General features: G+C 43.0%; 3 protein-coding genes across 3 annotated transcripts in view; 2 read left to right on the forward strand and 1 right to left on the reverse strand.

The window, feature by feature from the left end:
- Positions 1-18920, reverse strand: part of LOC115776963 (zinc finger protein 239-like) — a 248602-nt gene that overhangs the window by 222705 nt on the left and 6977 nt on the right. Inside the window, exon 2 of the mRNA XM_030724771.1 lies at positions 16532-17161. Within this exon, the coding sequence (XP_030580631.1) occupies positions 16532-17161 (630 nt within the window). The remainder of the gene's footprint in view (positions 1-16531; positions 17162-18920) is intronic.
- Positions 1-18920, forward strand: part of LOC115776948 (NLR family CARD domain-containing protein 3-like) — a 507515-nt gene that overhangs the window by 121104 nt on the left and 367491 nt on the right. The gene's annotated exons all lie outside the window — the stretch shown is intronic.
- On the forward strand, positions 1344-10777 carry LOC115776923 (ceroid-lipofuscinosis neuronal protein 6 homolog). Its single transcript, XM_030724727.1, has 9 exons — positions 1344-1394; positions 2054-2142; positions 2797-2917; positions 3183-3281; positions 3370-3558; positions 4737-4792; positions 5378-5500; positions 8962-9090; positions 10630-10777. Exons 1-9 carry the CDS (start codon positions 1344-1346, stop codon positions 10775-10777), a joined length of 1005 nt encoding a protein of 334 aa, XP_030580587.1.

The raw sequence follows: 18920 nt of genomic DNA on the forward strand, positions 1-18920 counted from the left end.
TTATTAGAAAGCACTGCATCAATTTTCATTGTTATGGAGATGATACTCAGCTTTATCTATCAATGAAGCCAGATGACACACATCAATTAGTTAAACTGCAGGAATGTCTTAAAGATATTAAGGCCTGGATGACCTCTAATTTCCTGCTTCTAAATTCAGATAAAACTGAAGTTCTTGTTCTCGGCCCCACAAATCTTAGAAACATGGTGTCTAAGCAGATACTTACTCTGGATGGCATTACTTTGGCCTCCAGTAACACTGTGAGAAATCTTGGAGTCATTTTTGACCAGGATATGTCCTTCAATGCACATATTAAACAAATATGTAGGACCGCTTTTTTGCATTTGCGCAATATTTCTAAAATTAGAAACATCCTTTCTCAGAGTGATGCTGAAAAGCTCATTCATGCATTTATTACTTCTAGGCTGGATTATTGTAATTCATTATTATCAGGCTGTCCTAAAAGCTCCCTGAAAAGCCTTCAGCTGATCCAAAATGCTGCAGCTAGAGTACTGACAGGGACTAGAAAGAGAGAGCATATTTCTCCCATATTGGCTTCTCTTCATTGGCTCCCTGTTAAATCTAGAATAGAATTTAAAATTCTTCTCCTCACATACAAGGTCTTGAATAATCAGGCCCCATCTTATCTCAAAGACCTCACAGTACCATATCACCCCAACAGAGCACTTCGCTCTCAGACTGCTGGCTTACTTGTGGTTCCTAGGATACTTAAGAGTAGAATGGGAGGCAGAGCCTTCAGCTTTCAGGCCCCTCTTCTGTGGAACCAGCTTCCAGCTTGGATTCAGGAGACAGACACCCTCTCTATTTTTAAGATTAGGCTTAAAACTTTCCTTTATGATAAAGCTTATAGTTAGGGCTGGATCAGGTGACCCTGAACCATCCCTTAGTTATGCTGCTATAGGCCTAGTCTGCTGGGGGGTTCACATAATGCACTGTTTCTCATTCACCTTATTTACTTTGTTTATACTCCACTCTGCATTTAATCATTAATTGATATTAATCTCTGGCTCTCTTCCACAGCATGTCTTTCTCTCCCCTCCGCCCAACCGGTCGCGGCAGATGACCCCCCCTCCCTGAGCCTGGTTCTGCTGGAGGTTTCTTCCTGTTAAAGGGAGTTTTTCCTTCCCACTGTCGCCAAGTGCTGCTCATAGGGGGTCGTTTTGACTGTTGGGTTTTCTCTGTATTATTGTAGGGTCTTTACCCACAATACAAAGCGCCTTGAGGCGACAGTTTGTTGTGATTTGGCGCTATATAAATAAAATTGAATTGAATTGAATTGAATTGAATTGTTACCATGGTGACAGTGTTTTCTTGTTTTCACGATGTGGTCAGGTTACATGGACCTCACTTTCATGCCTCATTTATGGTCTTGGGTAATGCCACACCATTTTGTAGTATAGCATTAATGGTGTAGCATTAATAACAGTTAGGCTCAGGTGACAATGGAGTGCTTTGAGGGGGGCCCATATTGGCCTAGGGCCCCTTCAAGGCTTGGGACGGCCCTGAGTACAGTAATGAAGTCTTTGTTACTGCCCACCTTCACCGATCAGCCTGAATTGACCTGACTGAGAAAGTAGTTCAAACTGCTTTTCAGCAGGAAGTGCTGATCCTGTGCAGAGCAGGCCTCAGGCAGATGCTGCAGGTTAACTTCTTAATCTGACTTCAGCCCGCCCCACGTTCCTTTTCAGCAAAATGAAATGTGTTTTCCAGCTTTACATCTCCTCACAGTGACCTCCAGGAGCATAAGCTTCGAGGTGAGCTCATCTGAAACCAGATTAATCCAACAAAAACTGGGAGGGAGGTTTGTGCAGATTAAAGCTAATCTGCTGGCAGATTAACCTGCTGGATCGCAGCAGACTCTGGGTTTGCTTATGAACTGATTTGCTTTGATTTATTCCAGACGAAGGGAAAGTGTGAGAAAGCCCATTCAGCTCTGCATCGATGCTGCTGGTCTGAATCTTTATATGAAAGATCATCTATGTAAGAGATGAGTTTCTGGAGGACTGGAGCTCACCATCCAGGGGACTGAAAGAATAAGAACAGACAACTAGAAAAAGACATGAAGACATCCATGAGGAAGAGAGAGATCGCAGCTCTGCGTGCAGCAGCCTTCACCTGCAGGTTTGTGCATTTTGATTTTTCTGAATTAGTCCCACCCATAATCCATAAACCTTGAATTAATGCCACAGTTTTTGATCAATGACTGAGCCCACCTCCTCAGTCCTGGCTGCAGGGAGAGATCCTGGGCAAGGGGACTCAATTTCTTCCCCAAAGGGATATTCTGCATCACCTCTGTCCAGGACAGATGTGCTTTGGAATTCTATCCCAGGAGCAAATTGCTCCTGGCATCGGCCCAGCACACAAAACCGGCTGGCTGTAAGATTTCGGGCATGTCCGGATACTCAGTTTAACTTTTATGTTGGTGTACCATGTTGAGCTCATGTGACCTAGCCTGTTCAGTCTTCATATATTAAAGAGGAGGGAGTGGCTTCAGTCTTTAAGACAAAGGGTCAGCCAATGGTCCACTGCAGCCTCCCTTCACACAGGTGTTTGCTGCTGTTTGATCCTGTCTCATCTGCTGGTGTCTTTGTTGTCAGTTTGTTGTGGACCTCCTGATTTAGTGACTGAGTTTTGTAGGAGTGTGTTAGACGACACAGGTTAAGACTGTTTCAGCCGTGACCCTTCGTGTAGCTGGAGCGTGCCCTGCAGTGGCCGCGGTGCGTCAGGTATTAATACTCTGATGATATTTATGCTCCTCGTCTCTGTGTTCTGCAGCTGCTCGCCTGCTTCTGCACAGGTGGAGGTGGTTCTTCCCGGGACTCGGTTCCACTTGGACCTCTGGCTGAGCTTCACTGTCCAGAACTGGATCCTTGATGTGGGCCGTGCTATTGTCATGGTAATCAGATGATGATTGGTGTTTAATCCTGTGGGACTAATTTTGTTTTTGTGGATAATTAAGTCTTTGATGGAGGACATAAAAGGAAATAAGTAAGTCTGTTCTGCTGTGGCAGCCGGTTCTGGTCCATTTCAGAGTTTCGGTTTTCAGTAGGAATATTTCTGTGATGATGATGGTGCGCTCTCACTGATCTGCTCTGGAGTAATAATCAAATGTTAGTGAATAATGTGGGGAAACATAAACACTGTGTTTGTGCTCTGGGCAGCTCGTCCTCCCTGCAGACTGGTTTCCTCTGAAGCGTGCCGGCGCTGCAGACTGTCTTCACTTCCTGTACAGCATCACTGCTCCGCTCATACTTCTCAAAGTAACTGTGATGCACTTCATGATACTTCACGCAATAAACTTCTTTTATGCTGATTTTCACAGTTTTCATTTATGTTATTCCATCTCAGATGCTCGAACGCAGCCCCAGGATGTTGCCGGGCCTCGCCGTCCACCTCGGCATCATCGCCATTGCCATGGGAACCACCCTCCATTTGGTGGCAGATTCCATCACACGGCGGCTGCTGTTGATTGGCTACCAGCTGCACCTGCCTGTCAGAGAGAATCCAATAATGAAGGACCTCAACCCTCCGGCCCTGGTAGGTCGTGAGGACACCGGACTGTGAAAGCTGGATAATATATGTCTTTAATCTCTCCCCATAAAGAAGCATGCAGCCAGCTAACATTACATCATGGGTCGGCTCAAGGTCGGGGCCATATCTGTTATTTTAGAGGATCTCTTTAATGATGATTTCCAGCATTTCTGAGCCATCATCATATAAGAGACATGAAATTTTCAGGCCTGAAAAACACATTTAGTCTCACCATCACCTTTACTCCAAGGAACAACAACAACACACAAATGAAACCATTACAACCAGTGGTAATATCACTCCAACAGCAGCTGTGCTACAGGTTAACACTGGTCAGTGACTGGCCACCGTCTGTGATGGTGCACGGTACCGTGCAATAGTTCCAGCTGCTGAGGACAAAGAGCCATCTGGACTGAGTGCAGCTGAAGCTGCTGAACTCTTTCCTGGTCGAGTTCAGATCATCCTCAGGGTTCACAGTCTGAACTGAATGAACAACATAAAAGTGAAGGCTCAGAACTTTAGCTCTTACAGTTGGACTCTCATACAGCTGTGAGTATGACTGAAACATAATCTGTGACTTTTCTTCATAAATTTGCATCATACCAAAGACAGAAACCCAAACAACCTCAGCAGCTCACACCCAAACACACCACAGTGTGTGAGTTTAGGAAAACTATTGGCTGGATGAGAATCATTTCCAGTTCTGACATTTTGCAGTTGTTTTGCTCAGTATTTGTTAAATGCCTGAAGGTCCCGACACAAGAGCAGAGGTCAGATTAACAGAGTTTAGTTCACAGTTAGTCTTAAAGGGCTCTGAAAGTGGAAAGCATCACTTCTCCCCCAGGCTCCTCCGTCTCTCCCAGCCTTTGCTCACTTCTTCAGCTGCTGGTGTCCTGAACAAAGAGAGGTGCTGAGCAAACCGTCCACAAGAAGGAAACTTACAGTAATAATCTGGGATTGGGCTGAACTAGGTACTGTATCAGGTCAGAGTCATAATGAGGGTCAGGTGAGTAATAGGAGGAGAGAAGAGAGAAAGGGAGGACTGAGGAACCGTGACAGAATCTGTGCCGATGATGGATCCATCATCTATTCATAAAGAGAAATAAATAAATAAATCTGCAGTGAGGTCAGAAATGTTTGAGGCTTCATGTCATTAAAGTCATCAATGCTTTTGTGTTTTTCAGGTCGAGTTCTTTGAGCTTCTGTTTTACTACGATGACACTGTGGGTCACATGATGTGGTAAGAAAAAAAAATGCTTTGTGTAAAGAGATCCATAAAGTGAATCCACATTCAGGCATTTAAATGAAGTCAGGATGATGACCTGACAGAGTACACACACCGAGGCTCAGGTGAACTCGATCAGGCCAAAACCAGGATGGTGAGACAATAAAGCAGCTAAAGAAAAAGCACATGAGAATATAACCTTTAACCTGACAGAGGATGTAACACGAGAACACACAGACACAAACAAGAAGACGGAAACACAGAGACTGTAAATGCATCAGGAAGAAGGAAAGGAAGCAGCCCCGTGGTACCCAGGGTCAGCATTTCCTGCCACAGTGTGCATTCTGACTCCTGCTGGTTTTCATACTTCATACCTCATCTGATAAGCTGCTATACAAGTGGCCCTGCCTGCATGTCATAGAATCGGTGGGGACGTGTTATAATGTGACACCATCGGGTCACAGCCTAGCTGACTGAGTATGTGCTGGTTTTAAAGTCTCCATTAACACATGAACACACAATAGTGTAGATAATGTAGCTGTAGGATATTATTTGACTTTTTTATTCTTATTAACAAGAAGAATGTTTTTTCCTCTTCAGGTACGTTCCCTTCTTCCTCGTCCTGGTGCTCTTCTTCAGTGGTTGTTTCAGTCCCAGGGAGCAGCAGGACAAGATGCCGCTGTCAGCGTGGATGCTGCTTGCTCCAAATGCTGCCTACTACTGGTCAGACTGCTTTACTGCAACATCATCTGCAGATGTTTTTATCTGTCCTTTAAGTTCAGTTTTTGAATATATATTTAAGGACCCCCATCCCCTACACATGACACGAACCAGAGTGTAGCACAGCGAGGCATCACTAATCGATCCCAGTTCTGTATCTCACACACTGTGGAGAAGCTCAGTGATGCTCAGTGGCTGATGAGGATGATGTGAGCTTGAATGTCATCAGTAACAAAACGATGATGCCACTCCTCCTCACTCTGGCACTCAAACGTAACAGAGAACAAAAAGGTGTTTCCTCCCATTTACGGTTTTTAGGCCTTTGCAGGTGCCAGCACCTTTATTCCAATCAGGGCCACTATCATAAAAATGTACAGTAATTTAGATTTGGAGGCCAGTTCTGTTCTGAGTTGGGGTCAGTTCTGTTCTGAGTTGGGGTCAGTGCTGTTCTGAGTTAGGGTCAGTTCTGTTCTGAGTTAGGGTCAGTGCTGTTCTGAGTTGGGGTCAGTTCTGTTCTGAGTTGGGGTCAGTTCTGTTCTGAGTTGGGGTCAGTGCTGTTCTGAGCAGCAGGAGGCTCCAGTGCAGAACAGAGAGAACAGGCGTAAATCGTGTGGGTTGAAAAGCAGCTTACAGATGTGCAGCAACTGTTGACAACTTTAATAAGAAGATAAGAAATCCCTTCATTAGTCCCACGATGGGGAAATTCAGCGTAGCAGCGCCAAAGACAAACAGTAACTAGGATAATTTAAGATAAAGTATAAGAGGTAAAGTAGAAAGAATGATGACATCTGTGTAAACAATGAGTACAGCATGGATAAAATGACCAGTATAAATAATATGTACACAATGGAGGACAGAACATACTATATGAGGATTATATTGCACCTAATCCCAGGTTTTGGAGCAAAAGGAAGCCATAACTTTGGAAAATAATCAACAGTTTTTGATGTGTCTTAGATAAAATGGCTATTTTTACCTCATGATGGCGCTAGAAAACAATCTGATTTTAAATTTTAAACCACTCTATGCAGCAAAAACAACTTTCAAGTATGAAGTGCATTGGTTATTATTATAAAACATTTAAATAGCTACATTTTAAAGGTGAAATTAAGATTTAGTAGTTTGCTCAGATGCTGTCTGGATAACTTTCAGTTATCAGACTGGAACTCTCCCACAGAGTCTGAGATCTCTCTATAAAACTCACTTCTGGGTAACGTTGTTGTATTTATCCTGAAATGTGCTATAAATAAAACTGTACTAACTTTGGGTACTCTAATCTCAGTTATACATAATTTATAGTGTCATTTACAGCCCATCAGAGGAAAATTACTTCAGTAGTTACTAGATGGAGTCTGTTGAAAACTAAGAACAGGTCATTTTACTTGGTTTCTGTGTGTTCGTTCATCAAACAGGAATGACACAAAACAACGGAACAAGGAGCTCAATTATTAAATATAATTAGTCATTTTCAAACAGTTACAGATTAATCTGGGTCAGAGCTGCATGCCATGCCCAGTGTGATACTGGACATGACCTGAAGTACTGACACTCTCTTCAGCTCAGGGTTTCATATAGTCAGAGCTGATCAATCTTGGTTACATCATATAAAAAAATGTGCAAGACAAAGGATTCCAGCAGCTGTGTGTTCACGTGACCTCAGATTTTCTCTTCATCGTTTGTTTGGTCTCCGTCAGGCTGACCATCGCCGCCCGACAGAGTCCTGACGTCTGTTATTGATAATCTGTGAGTGATAGAGACATACCCAGAACGAACTGTTCTTGGCTCACACCAAACATTATGTGTTTCATGTCATTAATCAGTTATGTTTATTTTCCAGTCTAAGACAGATTTCTCAGGCAAATAAAGGTAAAGATGGTAAGAGCAAACGTATAACATGAGTATATTTGAAACTTCATAAAAACTAATTTCCTTCACATCACTGAGTGAAACTTGAAGTGGTTGGAAGAAGTAATTAAAAGAATTCAGCAGGGAGGCTGCAGGTCCATAAATCTGCATTTAGTGTGAGGAGTTTTGTGTGAGAGCCTGAAGTATGCATACTTATGGTGATATCAGAACATTTCCATAATTTAAAACAGCCAGCTCAGTCATAATTAACAAACTCTAAAGAGCTCAGGGGATGAGTGGCTCCAAACAGGGATGACAGCAGCATAAATGGGACCACAAATAAGCACATTGAAAGCAGAAAATGGATATAACAGAGAAGCTGTTAGAAAGCCCAATAGAAGTAACAAAGTATCCAATAGCCCAAATAATCCTATTATAGTAGCAGATTTTAGATTTAAAGGTTTACTTTAATCACAAAAACTAACTTCTGGCTGTCCTCCCACCGTGTAACAGCTGAACTCAACTGTAAATAGTTTCTGAAGAACAATACACCCCCCACCTGAGGCTGCGTGTGTGTGATAGCCTCCAGGTGTTAGTAATAATTCATTAGGTGCTTCTCAGGTGTTGCTGACTTTCTGCTTTATGCAGCAAGGGCAGAATTCAGGAACCACATCAAGGCCAAAACCTTCAAAGTTGTAAAACTTCTCAGAATTTAACTTAAAGCAGAAAACATTTGACATTTCCAAAGTTTTCACTGATGGATTTAAAGTATCTTTTTCATTTTCCTGTTGAAATGTTTCCCAGAGTAAAAGTGACATTTGTCAAGTGTCAGTGACGTGCAGGTGGGATGAATGAGACCTGACCGTACAGACACAGGTCGCATTTGATAAGATCGGATACGTATCGGATTTAGGACCACATATCCAACTGGCCTGGGTCGCATCTGTAAAAATCAGATCATCTATGTTGTTCAGACTGTCATGAAAAAGACAGATACAGGTCGCATAAGGGCAAGAAAATTGGATTTGGGTCAGTCAGGCTGCAGCGTGAACGTAGCCTTAGAAACCACTCAGTGTCCGTGCGGCAGCGATTGGTCACAAGGAAAGCAGATGTCTTCTGCAGCTGGCTGTGAGTGGCTGCTGGAGGATGCAGGCAGTCACACAGAGGTACACAGTGCTGCACTGAAGGCCTCCTGTGGCTTCATTGGATGCTAGCAGGTTCCCACAGTCATCAGTAGTTTGTTTGGAAGATGTTAAACACTCGCAAACTGCTCGCCAAGTAAAGCCAGTGACAGGAAGTTGCACTGAAACATGGGGATGGAAAACTGCTCACTGAGCAGGAACACAGCATCATTGATCAGCAGCCAGAAAGCACTGAAAGAGAAACACATTTTAGCACCACAAAAACAAGTTTCAAAGTTGCTGAATGGATTTGCCGCTGAAGTAAACCATTAATCACCAAAGCAGCTCCAAAGAGATTTCATTGATGAAACCGGTTCACACTTTCTAGGAGAGTTCACCTCAGGTTACCCCAGGACGCTGTGTCAGTCCTGATGGAGCAGCTGAGCTGATTAGTTACTGATATTTTAATAATAAAACCTTCTTTGTTCCTGTCAGCAGGTATCTGATCACTGAAGGACAGACCTTCATCCTCTTCACCTTCACCTTCTTTGCCATGACCACTACAGTGATGCATCAGAGGAGGCGGGGTCTGGTTCTCAACAGTAATGGCCTCTTCATGCTCTACAGGTAAAAATGAGCAGGACTGTGTGAAACTAAAGAAGCATCTTCTGGTTTACTGTCAATGTGTTAAATGACAAAACTGAGCTGCTCTGTGGAGCAACTGAACAAACTGTCAGAGCTACAGCCAAAGCTACAAAGTTACAAAGGAGACTGAAGCAATGTATTAACAGTTTATTGAAAACACAAGATTATTTAGATTCTATAGAAGCTGAAGATTGTTCCCATAGAACATCTGTCTGTGGGCTCTCAGTCATCCAGGTCATAGCATCTCTGGAGCTTCTTTTTGTTTCTTGAAGATGTTTCACCTCTCAACCAAAGGTGGAGAGACCCAGGTATTTAAACCCCTGTGGGTGTAGTCCCCTAGAGGTGGTTATGGTTTCAGATGAAACCAATTTAGTTTCATGTGGCCTATTGAGATCACTGGAACAAAGGTGTGAACTGCACTTCACTGCACTGGACAGCAGACACTACATTACTGATCTTGTGTTTGGGGGGTTTGTCCTTGGGATGAACCAGTTTTTAGGGTGTGACTTGGTTTGAAGTATTCTGGGATGTCATGCTTGGAGAAAATTCTCTGACAAGCTGCCACATATGGGATGACAATGTTGTTCCTCTTGTCCTTCCTATTCTCTGTAGTTTGTGTTTGGCCTTCATTCCTGTGCATCTTAGCTGATTTTATGAAGGCCCAGTTGGGGTAACCACATGTTTTGAGGGCTTTCTTAATGTGTGTGTGTTCCTTTAGTTTCCCTTCTGCCTCAGAGGGAACACTTTCCGCACGGGGTTGTAGGGTCCTGATCACCCCAAGTTTGTGTTCCAGAGGGTGGTGGGAGTCAAAGAGGAGATACTGGTCTGTGTGAGTGGGCTTCCAGTAAACTTCAATGTTGAGGCTTCCATCTTCCTCAATAAGCACAGTCCAGGAATGGTAACCTGTTATCATGGTGTCCTCCCTGGTAAAACTTATGTATTTATCCACTGAGTTGATGTGGTCAGTGAAGGCTTCTACTTCTTGGGTTAGACTGGGCCTTAAATCCAGGGTTGGAAAGAAATTCACATATTCAACTCTTGTGGTCAATAATCCATAAGAAGCATTATTAGAACACCAGCAACACCTCTTTTCAATCATATCTTCATATAGAGAACAAACTACATGTCGTCCTCCAACCTGTCCTTTATTTGACTCCAGTCTAGAGACAGCCCTGTGACCCCCTGGTAACCACCACTTTGTAGGCAAAAATGAGTATTCTCAGAGCAGTTGCTGTGTGGTTGCTGCCTTCTATGCAAATCTGAGAGCGACCAAAGCAATTGCAGGGAGGATCTTGGTGCAGCACCTTTGCAGTTCCACTCAGTGACAGCCAGAAACCAGTCTCTGGCTGGAGGACACTGACCGCTCTCTAGGTTTGTGGGACTGTGGCCTAATATACCATTATACAGTTTTTAATGACAAATGCTAAATAATTTTATTTTGTGCTCTAAGAAGTGCTGAAAGTAATGCTTAAAAAATGTGCTGTGATAGGGAAGGTGGTTTGTTGAACCTCTGCTTGGCAGTTTCTCTGCAGCTCTGTGCCTGGTGGTGATCTGGGTGGCCTGTCTGTGGAATAACAGCATCCTGAGGAAGAAACTCCCTGGACTGATTTACATCCCACAGCCCTGCGCGGTCTACACCCTCCACCTCCAGCAGATTACCCAGATATGACAGAAGGCTCATTAAGGACCACATCCTCTGGCCATGATCACAGCATCAGTGTACCACTAATCTGACAAAATGTATGTGGAGTCAGAGGCTGCAGTTATAGGAGAGCTGCTGCAGAAGAATGATGAGGTTTTAACACCATGGGAATGTATTTAAGTCCAAGAACAAACATCCATCACTGCACAGACATGTGCACAGACTTTTTTGGGGGCAGGTACTCAAGTCAAGAAAAAGAGCACATCAGCAAAATTATTCATAAAAAACACAGTAGGATATTTAACTTGTTTATTTTTGTTGACACAATCAATACACACCAAAAGAAATGATCAGATTCCATAAATAAATGAAAAAACGAGCAAAAATAAGGCCACACTGTGCACGCTGTTTAACAACCAAACAGCAAAATAAGATTTTAAATGAAACCAAACTAGTGAACTTGTCTAATTTGTTAAACAGTAAAACTCTTCATTAAACATGACAAACATCAGTGATGTCCTGCACTGCTGTGGCAGGAAACACAGAGGAGCCCAGTGCAGGTCTCAGAGACTAAATGAATACCACAGCTTTGATTGCTGCATGAGGAACATAACCAGGCTGGTCAGGAGCACAAAACACCAAACTCACTAAAAACTGGAAACTCAAATTCATAAGGACGCACAGCGGGGAAAACCAATGAGGGCACAACGAGGACACAGAGGGAACAGCATACAGCTGAATATAATCACAGACCAGGGAAAGCAAAACTAAACACAACAGAGAAGACTTGACACAGGAGCGAAGACACAGGAGGAAGAAAAGGAGGGAGGAAACAGGAGGGGAAACACAGGAGGGAGAACACAGGAGGGATAACAAAGGAGGGAGAACACAGGAGGGAGAACACAGGAGGGGAAACACGGGAAGGAAAGACAGGAGGGAGAACACAGGAGGGAAGACACAGGAGGGAGAAAGGAAACATGGGGACACTTTTGGGAAGAACAGAGGGTTTATTGCTTCAGAGTAGCTAAACTCATCTGCCAACAATGACAGTGGAGTCATTTACAAAAGTTAAAGTAGGTTTAGCTGCTAGTTATGGAAGATGGGTCTTAAAGCTCATAATTTTTGTAATATTTAGCCACATAGTGACATGTATATTAATGCAGCCATATCAAAGAAGCTTCCTCAGAACTGAAGAAAATGCTCACCTCTCTCAAACATCTGAAGCCATAAATTCACATGAAAGCCATGTTTACTCTTAAAAGATTGCCTGGCAACAGAGAGGACTAAATATATTTGTCACATAATGAAGGATTAAAAATTTGTATAGATCTATTAATAATTTTAACTTTCCAACATTTTCCGCTCCTGTGCACCACCTGTTACAGAATACCAGCACATTATTTTTGAGTAATCACTGATTTCACTGCAGTTTCATGCTTTTAAAGTTTTAAAGGCCTTTCCTGTCAGTGGGCCATGTTTGACTGACCTGGTCTGACACTGGTCACCTGACCTACACGGATGTTTGGTCTTGGGTGTGATGTTTAAAAGCAGCAGCAGAGGGATGAGTCTGTGTCATCTGTCCACACAAAGTCTCAGGCAGCATCCTCCATCCACTCCCGTTACATTCCTCATCTTTCACCGGCCTGGATCAGTTTTCCTGAGCTCACCAACAGCCGGCTGCTTCGTCCCCTCCACCAGCAGACACGATGGTAAGACCGTTTCTTCTTTGAAGCTTCACCTTCAGCTTTCCTTTAATGCTGTGTTCCTCCTTTTATTCCAGGCAAAGTTCCTGACACAGGATCAGATTAACGGTAAGACGCTCACGTTTCTCTTTACTGCCAGCCTGAGGCTGAAATGAGTCCGAGCTGCTCACAGGGCGCATTAGTGCAATAAAAACAGACATATTCCAGATGATGGGAATGTTTTCTGTAATGGCCTATCTGAGCACACGAGATAGATTCACGTGTTTTTATCAGATTATTTCTTTGCAGCCAGCAGCGCTGAAACTAATCAGAGTTTTCTGTGTGGCTGCTGCAGCACAAAGCTGCACTTGTTCCAGTTCAAGCTGAGCAAGTTCAGTCAGCAGTTGGCTGACCTCCCTGACCTCTGACGTGATGAAACATAGAGGGTCTGCGTCTGCTAATGAGGTGCCATCACATTAGAATGTGTCTCCATTCACTGATTCTTCAGTCCCCAGATAAAATGTGTGGAGGTATTCTGAGGCGTTGGTTTGAAGAGCAGTTTCTGTAAAATTATCATATCGAGTTTACTCTGACATACACGGATACACACAGCTGTAGCTTTGATCTGTTTATTTTATACTCGCCCCCCCCCCCGAGGTTTGTGTTGACAGCTCAGTCAGATGGGATGAATCATTATGAGATGAACTGTATCCCTGATGTGCAAACACAACACCAGAAAATGAAAGGGTGGGGGCATTTCTCGTCTTCAGTGGCAGTTTTAGATTGTTTCCACCGCTCTCAGCAGCAATAGTGTGATTTAAAGCGGGCTGTCCATGCTCGGAAACCATCAAACCTGACTGAACTGGAGATATTTTGGAAAGAAGAATGGTCCAAAATACCTTCAGCCAGAATCCAGACTCTCATTGGAAGCTATAGGAAGCATTTAGAGGCTGTTATTTCTGCACTAAATATTTGCACTAAATCATTTTTCTGTTGGGGTGCCCAAACTTATGCACCTGCCTAATTTTGTTTAAATAATTATTGCACACTTTCTGTAAATCCTATAAACTTCATTTGACTCCTCAAATATTACCGTGTTCATCTGCTAGAATAGAATAGAATGCCTTTATTGTCATTATACAGGATGTACAATGATATATGATATATGATAGATTTAACTGAAACTGCTGATCCCAACAACCAATGATTTATAAAGGAAAATCATGAAATTATCAGGGGTGCCCAAACCTTTTCCAGACCACTGTGTGTCTCTGTGGTGTGAACATTGTAGGTCACATCGTTCTTGGGTTTTGGTCAGTGTTAAAGTGTTTGTGGAGCAGATGCAGCTGATAACAAGGCTACAAAAACACCTCGTTCATGTCTCTGCAGAATTTAAGGAGTGTTTCTCTCTGTACGACCGCCGGCAGAAGGGGAAGATCGAGGCCAAAGAGCTGATAACAGTGATGCGATGCCTCGGGTCAAACCCCACCCCCTCTGAAGTCCAGCGGCACCTCCTGAGCCACAGCTTAGGTAGATTTTTCCAACTGTCCTGCCAGCTAAAGTGGCAGCACCTCTCAGATGCTTTCATTTTTGATTGAAAGGTGATACAGCAATAACGTATAACCAAATCTGCTAAAATTCAACAGTTTGCCATCATGATCATTTCAGCTGAGCATAGCATTAATACAGCTGATCTATTCAAGCTGATTTAGCCTTTCTTCAGATCTTCAGGGTTTCTGACTTAACCCTTGAGCAACTCAGTCAGCAAAATAAGAATTTATCACCTCATATTAGACTTTTTGTGTTTATCAAACTATTTCCTTTATCTTTGACAAATAATCCTTAATAGACTTAATTGCAGTTTTCAATAAAAATGACACATTTCATTCATCTTTCCACGTCTTTGGAACAATTCCTGTAAAAAAGTTGTAGGACATGCCTCCACATTTCCATATACTCATGGAAGGGCGTGGAGATCCTAGAAGAGAGAGCTGCTGCAGATGGAAATGATGTTTTGATGCTATTGACATTGTTCTCAAAAGACTGAAGCCCCTGGAGCAGACCCAGACACACTGGGGAGATTATGGCTCTCAGCACCTCACCAGAGGAGCTGGTTGGGGAAAGAGAGGTGGGGGCATCTCTGATTCAACAGCTACCCCCATAACCTGGACCCACAGGTGGATATTTTGATCATGTTTGACAGAAGGGGCTGAGATAAGTGGTAGAATATAGACAGAAGAATGGATTAATATCCTGAGATCAAGAAAAAGTGAAGATGAAAATGATGTGTTGCATTGTAAGATGATAATAAACCTGAGTTTCCATTAAAGAGAGGCGTGTCAGTCCAGAGGGACCAAACATTCGGATTTCCTGTGATTTCTAAAATCCTGGAACTCTTCCAAACTTTTACGAGTCTTTTTTTATTTCATTGAAACTTTTTTTTTTTTTTACAAAAAAGTGATATTTGTTTTGTGTTACCTTCTGATAATAAACACTGTAATAAGCCTGAGGAAACCTCTGTATAAACAAGGTAATCAAATGTCACAGTCTTTATTTTATTGCGTTAATGTTTGAACAACTTATTTCACATACACTGTGTGATATTTACACCCCGCCCTTCCTTTTTTCTGTGCCAGTAAATGTAGATTGTTTTCCCTCTGACAGACCGGGGAGGAGAGCTGGACTTCTCCACCTTCCTGAGTATCATGCACCGGCAGCTCCAGCAGGAGCTGCCAGAGCAGGAGATTCTGGAAGCCATGAGGATGGCCGACAAGGAGCACAAAGGCTTCATCCTGGCCTCTGAGCTGCGAGCCAAACTCACCGGCCTGGGAGAGAAACTGACGGACAAAGAGGGTGAGAGTCGAGAGTATTTTATTCATTTCTTTAAATCATCCTTACAAATGTCACACTACTGTGTGCCTGCCTTATAGTAAGGTTTGGGATACACAAAGCTGAACATAATGCAGTGTGTTCAAAAGAAGAGACTCCTGGTGCACAATGTCTGCTTTTACACACAGATTGGTCTATAATGAAAAAGCCTGTGTGTGTCACAGCAGCTACACACACAGAGCTCTGCAGCATCATGAACCAACTTTTCATACAGTTTGTTTGTGTTGCCCAGAGTCAGATTCTTTCTGCTTTAATGAGAAGCTCACACAGCATGTACCAAGGGCACTGATGATCTTCTCAGCTGCTCTAATGATGCACTGGAGGGTGCTGTGGCAAGATGCTGTGTTGGGATTTTGTATTTTGGTTTAATGGGAGAGCTTCCAGCATTAAAGCTGGTTTTGTGTTTTAGTCTGTGCCCACGCGTCTCTTGCTATTGGGTCCAATCCTGCTTGCCATACAGCCCCGCGTATGACACAAACTGAAAAAGTGCATCTGGAATGGATTGTAAAAGTTCCACAAGAATTACAGCTGCACCAAAATGTTGTTAAACGGTTTCTGTGTCTCTGTTTTCAGTGGATGAGCTGCTGCAGGAGGCGGGCGTTGGAGCTGATGGGCGGGTCCACTGTGAGGAGTTTGCTAAAGCGGTGACACGCTGCCATGCAAAGCACTGACGTCACAACTGACATCATCACAGCTGAAGAAAACAATGGCAGTGTACTGTGTTGTGTCTGATTTAGAACAAACATTAAAAATAATACCCATACTTTGAGGGGCCAGGTATCCAATCACCAACCTGAACCACAGCCATGAACTGAACAAGGACACAACAGACTATGTGATCCAACCATCCACCCATCAGTTCAGGACTTGGATATATCACCACTGGAAAAACTGGATTAATTTTTGGCACCTCTAAGCAGAAGTCCAAACACACTGGCTCTCAACTGGCCCGCTGGAGGAAACGTGGAAAAATAATGGCTTTTCATGCTCATATCTTTTGGACTTGTACCTTTATCCAGTCTTTCTGGACTTTAATGTTTGCATTACTTTACCTAAGATAAGATAAATCGCTCTGTCCCCTCACCAAGGACCAATTTGCCATGGGAGACCCAGTTTGCCACTAACCACACCTGTACGTTTCTCTTCAGCTGTGACATTTCTGATGATGTGACCTTAAGGACCTGCTTTCACGAAATCTTTTTCCACATTCCTCACACCAGTACGGTTTCTCTCCAGTATGAAGTCTTCTGTGACATGTCAGGGAAAAGGCCTGACTAAAAGCTTTCCCACACACGTCACAGCTGTACGGCTTTTCCCCAGTATGACGTCGCTGATGTTTTCTGAGGGAGGATAAACGAGTAAAACTGTTCCCACATTCCTCACACCAGTACGGTTTAAAACCAGTGTGAGACTGTTTATGATAACGAAGACTACTTTTGTCTGTGAAGGTTTTTCCACATTCCTCACAGCAGTACGGTTTCTCTCCAGTATGAACACGGTGGTGATCATTCAGCTGACTTAAGCGACTGAAAACAGACCCACACTGATCACAGCTGTATGGTTTCTCTCTTGTGTGGGTGCGTATATGTAATTGCAAGGTACTAGAAACTGCAAATGTTTTCCCACATTTCTCACATTGGTATGGTCTCTCTCCAGTGTGAATACGTTGGTGCTTTTTCAGATGACTCAACTGAGTGAAAGCTGCCCCACACTGCTCGCAGCTGTATGGTTTCTCACCGGTATGGATTCTTTGGTGGATTTTTAGATAAGTAGAGGTGGAATAGGTTGCTCCACATTGATCACAGTCATGACATCTGGTTTTCCCTTCACCTCCATGTTTCTATAACAAACAGACAAAGATAGAGCATTAGATCTTGTGCTTGTTTAAAGCCGTCTCAAACTAGGATCTCAAGAAATCTGGATAACATGACCACAATTGACAGGAGGCTCACAATCAAATCCAGGACAAATTCACTTTGTTGACAACCAAACAGAAATGTTTGGAGTTCAGCCGTATTCCAACTGCATGGCCATAAAAAGCATTAAAATATGTGAATGCATCAGTCTGTCGTGGTACTCTCAATATTACTGACGTCAGTATAAAGTTAAAAGTTGATTTTTATCAGATTTATCTTCTGCTGTGTTTCAATAAAATCCAGACTCTGAATCAACACATTATTCTGTTTTTTTTTTTCAAAATAATAAATCACATCAGTGATTAGATTAACCAGATGATGAAATGAATACAAAAATATCAGTGTCACCTGAGATAGTCTTTGTTATATAAGCTTACAATAATAATTATTATGATGGCCGGATTTAAGCAGGACTGTACTCTATCGACCAATTACAGCTGATTTTACCAGCTGGTTTCTGCCAATGCCTGAGTAACCACCTCATACTGACCTTCTAATGAGTCATTCACACTTCTGTCAGGGTCGCCCCCCCCACTGACTCATCCCCTTCATTTCAAATACTTTCAGGCCCCATTTACACGGTGTCGTTTACACGGAGACGTTTCAGAAACATTGTGTTTACACAAAGACGCTTGAAATGAGGAAAAGATGTAGTTCCCATTGCCAGGCCACAAGGTGGTGGTGTTTTTTTTTTGGCAAAGCTTGTTTACACAAAATGCGCATGCGTGGAGGGACTTGGTAGGATACGCCGCAAGGATTTGTTCATTATTTACAAAATGGCCAGTGTGAGAGGCGTTGTGGACTGACGATGAGGTTGGGTTGCTGCTGCACACAACACTCAATAATAAAACGACACACAAGCTAAGATCGACTGTGAATCATGCTACTCGAAGTTTGCTGAAGCACTCTTGAATGCTAACCCTAATGAGTGTTGTTCATCTATTAGCGCATGCGCGGAAAACTGTGGTGGTCACAACCATAGTGCGCATGTGCGAATACCCCGATTTCCAAAATGCACCGTCTTCAACCGTTTACACGAGAACGGAGGCCAGTGCATTTCTGAAACGCTCCACTCTGGACCCCATTTCGAAAACGCATTGGTTTCACTCCATTCTCGTGTAAACGGGAGGCCGAAACACATCAAAACGACACACTATCAGTCATGGATTGGCCTCCCCAGAGCCCAGACTTCAACATTACTGAAGCAGTGTGGGAGCTTCCTGACAGCAAATGCAACAAAAGGCAGAAACATCCAAAGAAGAGCTTTGGATGACCTGTTCCTGAAGACTTCAGAAATTACAGAAAGCTGCCTCATAGAGTTCAAACTGTGCTGAAGAATAAAGGAGGTCATACCAAATACTGACTTTCAGGCTCCATTTTGAACCTTATAAACTGCATTCATGTATGTTTCAATAAATGGCTGCACCTGTTTCCTGTAAAATATAAAGAAATTAGAGATTTTGGAGCACTGAGCACCAAATTAAAGTGGATTAGACCAGTGCTAACTTTATGGAGGTGGGGGCAGGGAAACGGTCTGGGTGATGTGAGTGACATCAAAGCTCATGGTGCTTTCAGGAAAATGGGACGTTCAAAGACCACCAACAAAAGAACACTTTATGAATTCCATAAATTTAAGATTTTCCAAGTTGACATTCAGTTTTTGGTGGTTTATTTTTTGGTGTT

Source organism: Archocentrus centrarchus, unplaced genomic scaffold, assembly GCF_007364275.1.
Source record: "Archocentrus centrarchus isolate MPI-CPG fArcCen1 unplaced genomic scaffold, fArcCen1 scaffold_41_ctg1, whole genome shotgun sequence".
NCBI lineage: Eukaryota > Metazoa > Chordata > Actinopteri > Cichliformes > Cichlidae > Archocentrus > Archocentrus centrarchus.